General features: G+C 39.8%; 1 protein-coding gene across 1 annotated transcript in view; it reads left to right on the top strand.

Annotated features, from left to right (window-relative positions):
• Nucleotides 1–10,565, top strand: part of Snrnp48 (small nuclear ribonucleoprotein U11/U12 subunit 48) — a 50,286-nt gene that overhangs the window by 364 nt on the left and 39,357 nt on the right. Inside the window, exons 2-6 of the mRNA XM_004628446.3 lie at nucleotides 1,843–1,956; nucleotides 2,214–2,274; nucleotides 3,087–3,161; nucleotides 8,206–8,394; nucleotides 9,004–9,125. Of these exons, the coding sequence (XP_004628503.2) occupies nucleotides 1,843–1,956; nucleotides 2,214–2,274; nucleotides 3,087–3,161; nucleotides 8,206–8,394; nucleotides 9,004–9,125 (561 nt within the window). The remainder of the gene's footprint in view (nucleotides 1–1,842; nucleotides 1,957–2,213; nucleotides 2,275–3,086; nucleotides 3,162–8,205; nucleotides 8,395–9,003; nucleotides 9,126–10,565) is intronic.

Raw genomic sequence — 10,565 nt, 5'->3', positions numbered from 1 at the left:
GCGCGTTGCTCTGTCTCTGTCGTTAGCATGCCGCAGGTGCGCCAGATCTCGGCGTCCTGAGAGCGGGGAGTTCTCCAGGTCACCTTTTCTGCCCTGGAAGTAGACGCCTGTAACCGAGGCAACCTAGATTCTGGGATCGTTGAAAGATGCCACTAAGAGAGGGTGACTAGCATCTCACCTGAGTGGTAGAATTACTTTTTTAAAAAATCAAACACGTTATGAGAGGGGACACCGGAGTTTTATTTTCTTTGCGCTTTTGGTGGGGTAGCGGAAGAGGAGTGCTCGGTTGCAGGGTAATTTTGTAGGTTCTTTCTGGGTGTACTACGCTGTGATGATCTTCCAGGGTTTAAGTCTCACGTCTGATTTCCCCAGTAGCGTTAAAAATATTTCATTCAGTATTTGTTGTGTGGAGACCGCAGTGGAAATTAAAAAAACAAAACGAAGAAGATGTCAGTGTTCATTTGTAGGGGGGCAGTTCTAGCCATTCAGTGGGGAGTGACAGATTTTTGTGCAGTACACTGTTGCAGTAGAACTGGTTTCTTTGTAATAACACCGAAGCAGCACTTTGTGTATGCCGTTTACTGTGTACTCACGTGCCTCGCTTAATACTCATGATAGTCTGTGTGGTGAGTATTGGTGGGAACACTTTATAGATGAGAAAACAAGAGAGGTGCTAACTGGTGCACGAATACACCGTCACTAAATGGCAGGTAGGATTTGGACCCAGGCTTCTTGCTCCTAAGAGTGTGTGTTTAATTATTATGCTGCCTTTTTTTTTTTTTTTTTTTTTTTTTTGCAGAAAGACTGTGTGGGGGCAGTTGGGATATAGTTAGGAGGAAAATGGACGGGACTAGGTGATTTATTCCAAGTGGTTCATGAGGGATAAGAGGCAGTTTTTGCTCGGAGGGCTTAGAACCTTTCATAAAATAGGAACGCTCAAGAGGAACGATGTAGGGGCTTAAAAGACCACAATATGATGAATTTATTTGTTGGCTCATACTTAATTGGTTACTAGTTAGTCTGATAGGAAATACCAGCAGGAAAATAGAGAAGAGAGGCCCCGAGAACAAGAGGCCAGGGGCTAGGGAGATGGCTCAGTAGGATAAGCGCTTGCCTGGCAAGCCCAAAGGTCTGAGTTCAATGGTTCTGCAAAAACAAAACAAAACAAAAAAAAAAGGCCAAGTAAAAGAATGAACAAGGCAGCAGGAACCCGAACAGTGAACCAGGGTGGTAGAAATGGACAGGTGACTCCTAACCTTCCAAGAGTTTCAGTCTTGTAAGGGTTATGACATGTTCTTTGGCTCCACTAGCAAGAAAATGGAAGAAACAAAAGAACATGGCCAGTGACAGATTGGTGGGTATTGGAAGTGATAGTGGCATTGTTAGGTTGTTGAGCCACTGAGCGTAATCGTGTCTTTAAAGCTGCTTTGAAGAGGAGAGTGTGGCTGGGGAGATAGCTCAGTGGAATAAGTGCTGGCCTGGCAAGCTCACAGTCCTGAGTTCAATCCCTGGTACCACCAAAAAAAAAAAAAAAAAAAAAAAAAAAAAGAAGAGGAGGAGAGTGCAGAGACTTGGGTAGGGGCTTAAGGGGGTTTGTTTTGTTTCAGTATACTTTTTCTTTTTTGTGGAACCGGGAATTGAACTCAGGCCCCTGCATTTGCCAGGCAAGAGCTTATTCCACTGAACTATCTCCTGGGCCCAACAAACACATTTGTATGGGAGTTGAGAGAGGCCTGCAGAAGAGGAAGCAGTGGATGTACCATTTATTCGCATAGTAAACGTTTAATGGTATAATTATTTTTAAAACTATTGTGTACCTTTTTCTTTGCCTCTTTTTTATAGGGTGAAGTTGTGATATGTCCTTATGATTCCAATCATCACATGCCTAAATCATCTTTATCAAAGCACATGGAATCGTGTAGCCTGAGGAAAATGGGCTATACTAAAGAGGAAGAGGTAGCATATATTTACTGTGTTACACATATGTCATGTCATGTAGTTCTTGCATTAAGTACACAGTATTTTGAAGGTGTATCATGAGGTTTTTCTGATACAAAATAATAACCCTTATTTGTAGGGTAAGATATTACTTGCCTAATCTCACAAATCAATGTGAGAAATATTTAAAGATACTTTTTAGTTTATGTAACATCTTAACATAATTAAGAACCTTTTAATAATTGCTTACAATTAACTTTTTTAAAATTGTTTAGGATGAAATATATAATCCTGAGTTTTTCTATGAGAATGTGAAGGTGCCGTCAATTACTTTGAGTAAGTATTAAGTTGTGAGTTTATAATTTTAAAATATTTTAGTGGGAGTATTAGGTTTTTATTTCTGAATCATTAAAAGTGGATTTTATAAACATGCTTCTGATTAGGGAGGATATTTAGTGCCTTGAAATGTAGGATTTATTAAAGTGGTATGAAACTAGTTTGTGTAATCTGAAGGTGAAAGGCCAGGCTTATATAACGGAGTGAAAACTCTGCAGGGCAGACACCCTCCTCCTTGGTGATAGTGAGCTCTGGGCCCACAGTGGAGGCTGAAAATGAGGGAGGTGGACGTGTGTCCCAGGTATTCGTGGCTCCCGTAGAGCTTGAAGTCTCGGGTTCTAGAAGCAGAATGCCTTGATTCACTCACTGGTTTTGTCCCTGACAAATGTGCCTTTCAGCAAGGTCATTAACCTGTTTATTTTCTAAAGTTTTTTTTTTAAACAAATTGGAAATAATGATGGTAGCATTTTGTGAGGAGGAAATGGTTTGTCATATACATGGAATAGTGCCTGACACAGCTAGACTTGAAGAAATGTTGGAGATCAGAAAAGTCTAGCTGCTGCTCCTGCATGCCTGGTTGTAGTGTGGTGCCTTTTGATTTTTTTTTCTTGGTAATTGGGAATAAACCCAGGTTCTTTGGCTTGCTAGGGAAGCACTGAAGCATCGAAAGAATTCTGTGTTCACATTATGTGGGCATTGATGTAGATGTTTGCAGCCTAAGATTTTGGAAAGTTTGTGTGTCTAGAGAGCTTGGATTGGAAGCTAGTGAGTAGTGATGATTCCTAACACATTTATTAATTTTTTCTTGACAGATAAGGATGCACAATTCCAGATCATTAATCAAGCTAGAACCAAAGTTGGAAAAGATGGTGATTGTTACAGTCAAAGTAAGAGCCATCATAGTTTGAGCTAATTAATGAGTCACATAATCCCCGCCCCCCAGGACATGTTACTAAATTTTTTCTTCACACACAAACTATGTGAAAAGAGTTCTGTGGGAAAGGTTAAGCTTTACATTTAACACTGGGCTAATTTGCGTTTTTTGCCGTCATTTGTTACGTGTCACTGGCCTCCCACTGTTAATTAGTGGTGCATACTTTGGAATCACCTAGTAAGATTGATAAGTTCTGAGGCGCGCCGCCTCAGAGCGTGAGCCCGAGCAGTGTCCTGGGCCTCAGACGAGGGGATGTGGATTTCTTCATGCCCAGTTAGAGCTGGGTTCAGGAGCTTATGCTCGGGACTCCTCTAGGCACTAGGCTAAAAACTGAAGGGTAAGCTTTTAGGAGATTAAAGGAAGACTGAATCTATCACCCAGAGTGGACGGTTAACAGAAAGCTCAGGTTTCCGGATCCAGATCGAGCCAGAGCGTGACTGGTTCCTTGTGCAAGGGTTTCTGGTTGTCTTGGAACCTTCTGCCCAGCCTGGTCTGGGCGTGCCGCCTTCTTGTCCTGCCTCTCACCAGGGCTGGTTGCTCCCTGGCTGACGTTCAGGATCTTTACCAAAGCGTGTTCTGAGCCAGTAGCTGGTCTGGGTTTGTGTGCGGCTTCAGGAGGCTACCCTCTGCTCCTTGCCTGTTACCTTCCTTCCCTGTAAGGGTCAGAAACATCTTCTGGAGCTCTTGGGAGGCTTCCACTTTGGTGCCTGGCGGCTTAATTCCAGCTCAACTCTTAGCTGATGACACTCGTTGATAGAGCTTAGCTGCGGGTTGAAGGAGCTTTTAGAGAGCCTCTAACCCAGAGCACACATTTTACAGAGAAGAAAGAAGCTCTGTCTGAGATCAGATGAAGCTCTAGGGCGCTTATTCCAGATATCTGCAGTACTTTTATTTTTAAAAAGGTTCTTTACAGAGTTCTTTTTTGAATTTCATTTCTCTTTCACAGTAGGTTAGGACAGTGTTTTCTCCTTGTTAGGTGAAGAAACAGACTCACAAAAGGGAAGAAACTCATCTCTTATATAGTCTGGACTGAGTTGTGTTAGTTTGGGATAGAAGGCCTACATTTAGTGAAATTCAGCGAATAGGATTCTGGGTAATCACTAAAATATATTCATTATTTTTTATCATGACTAAGCGAAAGAATATTACAAACTTTAGATTGGTACATACTCCTGTCATTGCTCTTCAGATAGCCAGGTCTGAAGAAATCAGCTTACTGCTTAGCCTTGGATAAGTGGCAGCTTCCTTGAGCTTTTCTGTCGGTGATACAAATTTTCTTGTAGTGTTGTTTAAAGGAATTTATAATAATTATAATTTAGGAAATATTCCAAGTTTATAAATTTATTTGAGTGACAAGGCAAATTTAGACATGGAATTTAGTTCATTATAAAAGAAAAAAATTACTTTGAATAGTTTTTTTTTTGGTGGTACCAGGGATTGAACTCAGGACCTTGCGCTGGCGAGGCAAGCACTTATTCCACTGAGCTATATCCCCAGCCCTGAATAGTTTTTTTAGTAGATAGTGAAGAGAAACTTTGACTTTGGGCTTTTACGCTCTCTTAAAATTTTCATTGTTATTAATAGAATAACTATAACCCTTAAAAAAACCCTTTTATATCCTGTATACAGTTCTGCAATTTCCAAACAAAGATTATTGTTTTTTTTTGTTTGTTTTTTTTCAAATAAAGATTATTTTTGTGACCCACTTATGTCAGATCATTTTAGACCTTTTGCACCAGGACAAGAATCTTTAGATATCTTTTAATTGACTTTGAGTAAAAAAATCTTATTTTGAAGGGAGAAGGACTAGCGTGAAAATCTTGGCATTTCTGCATCTAATTAATATGTTGCTGGATATACAGGAGCATGTACATTTTCTGATAGGACATCAGTTGTGTTAGGCCTTAGCTCACTGCGTAGAAATTCTGAGCCTCTTAGCCTTGCTGCAAACTTGAACAGCTCTTAGCGCTCCGTACTTACTTTCACGTATATTTATGTTACTCAATTTTATACTAAAGCACCAATTTCAGCAATAAACCATTTTATGTTTACTGGTTCATCAGTTTCCTCCAATGTGAAATAGTCAAGTTGCTATTCTTAACTTTTTATGAAATACATTTAAAACATGACCATGATTTAAAAATTCAGTGGACTAAAAATAAGGGAGAGGCTCAGATGCATAGCTCAGATCTCTTTTCACTTGTGAGTGACCTGTTTTACTTTTTCAGACCTTAGTCTCTTGATGTGTAATATCAGGGATTATTGCCGTTAATCTCTTGATGTGTAATATCAGGGATTATTGCTGTATGCATTTGTCAAATTCTAAATTTGCAGCTTTGAGACAGTACCTTTTACCAATATTTACTATAGTAGGTCGTGTTTAAGGTGCCCTTTGATGGCAGAAGTGACTAAAAAAGGAGTGTAAGAGTTAATACAAACACCCGCTAGGGCTTCCTTTGGGGCTGCTGAGGCCCTCTTCCCGTGGAGCTGTAGGTTGCAACGTGAATGTACGTAGGCCTCTGAAGTGTATGCTTGGAAATGACCAAAAGGGTGAGTTTTTAAAAAAGCTGCAAAAGAAGAGAGATGTATAATTGGTAACAAATGTGGCAATACATCACATGGAACTTGCACTTTGAAAATTTACACTTTATGTAAATGTAGCTTATCTAAGTATATTTTTTTCTTTGTTCAGAATTATCTATGTTCTGAAAGATTTCAATGCAGTTTTTTGCTTAACGTTTCCTGTACTTTTTCTTTTTCAGTAATTGGGGTGAGTATAAAGAGGAATTAGGAACCTGAATGTACTCATTTAAAGATATGCAGTATCCTTTTTGCAAATGATATCCTTTTAAAAGTATTACTCAAACTTTCAGCTTTTATCTTACTGCCTGTCACAACATTATAGTCTTGATTTGAAATTTTGGTTGAATTTCAAGAAGTTTAGTATTTATAGTAACATCAATTTAAGATAAAGAAAACTCCAAATAATTTTGAGGAAATTCCATTTCATTGTTTATAAAGATTAACAGGCAAAAGTTAATGAGCTTGTTTGTAATATAGCATTGTTTTCTAATGTTTATATTTTCTTGCAGGTTTTTATAGCCTGTATGCAAAAGAATTAGGCACATGAAAGCTAATTTTGTATTATAAAATTAAATGTTTTGACACTTGGTTTCATGAAAAGGCCTTTCCTAGTGCTTACCAGCATTAGGATAGAATCGATTAACTTGAAAGGGAACTCTTCTTCCCAATTAATGTATACCCTTTGAGTAGTAACAATGACCATGTGTCATTATCCATAGCCACTAAACCACAGCCTTAGATTCAGTGTAGCACCCTCCTAGTTTATGGAGCAGTATAAAGTGCTCACTTGCACCCGTGCTCGCTCGCGCTCTCGCGCGCTCTCTCTATCCCTCAGTCTCTGTCTCTGCCTCTCTCCCCCTTTGTCTTTTGATAGAAATGCTAAGTGCATATTATGCATTTGTTTGAAGTCTTTTGCCTCTTATCTAAGGAGTTAACATAGTAAGACTTAAGTATCTGGGAAGAGCTGCTGCTTTTACATTGTTCTTGGAACTGAGTTACCACTTTAGGATAACCTGGCAAACATCGGAAGGATTCCCTTAGTAGGTCATGTTCTTTATTTGCATTAGTGAATAATGAAGCGCAGAAAGAATTGTTTTAAATTGTTTTATTTACAGTCACAGTCATTTTGTTTCTTTGAGTACGTTTGAATCTCAAAGCAAAACTTTTCTTCAGTGTTTTAATACATCATATCAAGGTATTGTATTTACTCCTTTTCATTAATGAGCAGGCTTTAGAAAGTTTGTAAGTATCAGAGGGCATTGCTGTTACCTGTTTTTAATTGATTTGGCTTAGCCACTCTACTGTCTCAGGAATTTAAAATGAGTTCAGTTTAATGTAGCTTTCTCTGGTTTGAGAAAGTTTGGGATTTCTACTGATTTTTTTGTATTTTTGAGACAGGGTCTCACTATGCAATTTAGGCTGGACTTGAACTCACTGAGTAGCCCAGGGTGGTCTCAAACTCACAGCAGTCCTGTTGCCTTAGCTTCCCAAGTGCTGGGATTATAGATGTGCACCACCACCCCTGGTTTGTTTTTTTGACCTCCTAACTCTTAGGTCATTGCACAAATAGAATGTGTTTCAAATATTGCATGTCTAACTTGATAGCTCAAACAAGACATTTTTCTTAACCATTTTTCATATTCTCATAATTTGTTTTCAAAGGGACTACAGCATGTACTACCTAGCAAAAGCTTTTTTCCAGTTTTTATGGCAAAAGCATATATATAGAAAGTAACATCTACAAAGTAATATCTGTATTTATAATATGGGTGGTCCTTAAAAAATTGCTACCCCAAGTTTTTCTTAGCTGGGTGTGATAGACTACACTGCTAGTTCCAGCTACTTGGGAGGCTGAAGCAAGAGTATCTCTTGAGCTCTGGAATCAGGCTTGGCAGTTTAGCAAGACTGTACATGCACATGTGCGTGCCCACACACGTGCACATACGTGCACGCATGCCCAAGGAAGGAAAGAAAAGCTTTTCTTGACGGAGGTGGTAGTGCATGTCTATAGTCCTGTCAGGAGACTGAGGCAGGGGGTGTGCAAGTTCAATGCCAGTCTGGACTACATTATAAAGACCTTGTCTTAACCCCTTTCTACCAAGAAAAAGACTTTTTTATGTGCAAGTTGCTTTTTGTGATTATTTTGCCTCCCTTCTTAACATTTTTGGAAAGAATAATAAGGACTGAAGATATATCCTTTGTGTAGATGACAGCATTCAGGATGGTAATCGTTTACCATTTATTGCGTTACACATAGTGGTATTTCATGTATTTCAGGGTTACTATGTATGTTAAACATTGTTAATACCGCATTATAGGGCAGCACATGTGTAAAGCTAAACTGTAGATTCTAAGCCCCCAGTGCTTCATGTACTGTTTATTCTTGTGATGTTTTTCTGTTCTTTTTACTTTAGGAATGTATTCTTCGTTGCCTGTTGAGGTTCCTCTGAATCACAAACGGGCTGTTTGTGATCTGACCCAAGCAGATCGTCTTGCCCTTTATGATTTTGTTGTTGAGGAGACAAAGAAAAAGCGCTCTGATTCACAGACCATTGAAAACGACAGTGATCTCTTCGTGGACTTGGCTGCCAAAGTCAATCAAGGTTTGAAGGAAATTACGTATTTCACGTTTCTAATTATCATTCCGTTCTGTGAGTGTTAAGATGATTTTATATGCTGATTTGAATTGGGGTGCGGTCATTTATATCATCTGATACAGACAGACATACATATCAAGATAGTATATGAAAAAAAGATAGTATATGAAGTTTTACTAAGTCTTTTACATTAAGCATCTTTCTTTTGTAAAACTGTTACTTACAATTGTGCTGTTGTTTTTATCTACGGACTTAGATATTCTTATGTTCAATTAATGGGTAGAGGAAAAAAAAATGATGAAGAACAGCCCAGATAGGGAGAAGGAAGGAGGGCTTTCTAGGGTGTCCTTGTATACTACCTTGAAACATGTTGCAATATAGGATGATTGTGGTGTTTCTCCCTTTTTTTTTCTTCCTCTCTTGTTGGTTTGGTATTTTGAGGCAGCGTCTCACTATTGAGTTCAGGCTGGCTTTGAACGCACAGCGATCCCCCTTCTGTGTTAGTCTTCCAGGATTAAGATTATAGGCATACACCACCACGCTGGACCACCTGTGGATTCTAAAGGACTTAAAAATTGTTAAAGATACAATCGTTTTATTTTTCTCTTTTATTAGATACTAGTCGGAAAAGTCCAAAGTCCTACCTTGAAATCCTGGCAGAAGTTCGAGATTATAAAAGAAGACGCCAGTCCTACAGAGCTAAGAATGTTCACATAACCAAGAAGTCATACACCGAGGTAGGTGTAACAGAGCGGTGCAGAGCTTTGCTGGGAGCAGCCGTTGCCCCCAGGTGGTTTGCTGGATTGTTCTGTGGATTTCCTCAGAACACCTCAGGGGAGGTGTACAGGAGGTGTCCTCCAGAGGGCTGCTCCTGACTGCGGCCTGCCCCGACTGTTTCACCCTCCACCAGACAGGTGCTGCACCATGCAAAACCCTTACATAAGTAAGTGGTACATTCTTTAAAAATACCTGCCTTCAGGAAAGGAGCACCGTGTCATACTTACTAAGAGCATCCATTTTGGTCTCCCTTGGCTTGCTGCTGTTTGTCATTGGCTGTGTGAGGGCAGGTTGAGCTTTTTAGATTTTTTTCCCCATTTTATAATCATACAAACTTCACGAGGTTATTATGAGAACTTACTGAAGTAATGCATGAGCATACGCATTTCTAGTAAATACTAGCTGTTACCTTACTTGGGCAGAAATCTTAATGAATGCCCTTTTGTATACTTCACTGTTTGACTTCAGAAATGTCTTGGTGCAAATTATGCATCAGTCTTTTGATGTTGTTTTCAGATGTTATTTGAGGCCAGAGTTGATGAATTCATTTTGGATATGAATTACTTTGTCATGACTCTGATAATTTTTCTGATTGAATCCCAAGTTGTGTTACGTGATTCCTTCTCTGATTCAGAGACCTTCTGTATCCGGCCTCATCGTACCAAGTGTTTTCTTTAGTTTTAGTCAAGCTTGTCTTAAGCTGTGTTTGGTAATACATGTTATGCTTAACTACTGTGCTGTAGCATATGTTGTTTGCTTACATGAAAGGCTTATCGTTGTCCTTTCTCCTTCATTTTTTCTCCTATTTCTGTTCCTCCCACTCTTCTGGGGGTTGCACAGGTTAATGGGTTTCATTCTGGCGAGTGTGTACATCCACTAACGCGGTTTGATCATTTTTGCCCCCACCTTTCACGTGTTGTGGGGGTTCGATGTGTGTCTTTTGTTCCTCCATTAGCTGCATTTGTACTTCTCCAACTCCACCTTATTTTCTTCCTTTTGGCAAACACACTGCCTTGTACTTTCATGTCAGTTTTCTAGATTTTACTTACTAGAACATGTGTGTTGTCTGTTTTTTGCCGGCTCAGCCTGCCCTGAGGGCAGGGCTGGTGTGGTATACGGTGCCAGGGATTGAACCCTGGTCCCCTGGGCCTGCCTAAGCTTGTCTAAGCAGGCGCTTTAGATTGCTGAGCTATGTCGCCAGCCCCTGTGTTGTCGTTCTGAGTCTGGCTTGTTTTGTTCAATGTGATGGGCTCCAGAGTCATCCATTTTCTTGCAAGTGACAGAATCTCATTCTTTTGTGGCTTACTGACGCTCCACTGTGTAGACTACCACAGCTTCTTACCCGTTCATCTGCTGATGGAGCTAGGCTGGCTCCGAAGCTTGGCTGTTGTGAGTTGTGC

Source organism: Octodon degus, unplaced genomic scaffold, assembly GCF_000260255.1.
Source record: "Octodon degus isolate 3935 unplaced genomic scaffold, OctDeg1.0 scaffold00023, whole genome shotgun sequence".
Classification (NCBI taxonomy): Eukaryota; Metazoa; Chordata; class Mammalia; order Rodentia; family Octodontidae; genus Octodon; species Octodon degus.
The sequence above is the reverse complement of the archived record's forward strand: the minus strand, read 5'-3'. Positions and strand labels throughout refer to the sequence as shown.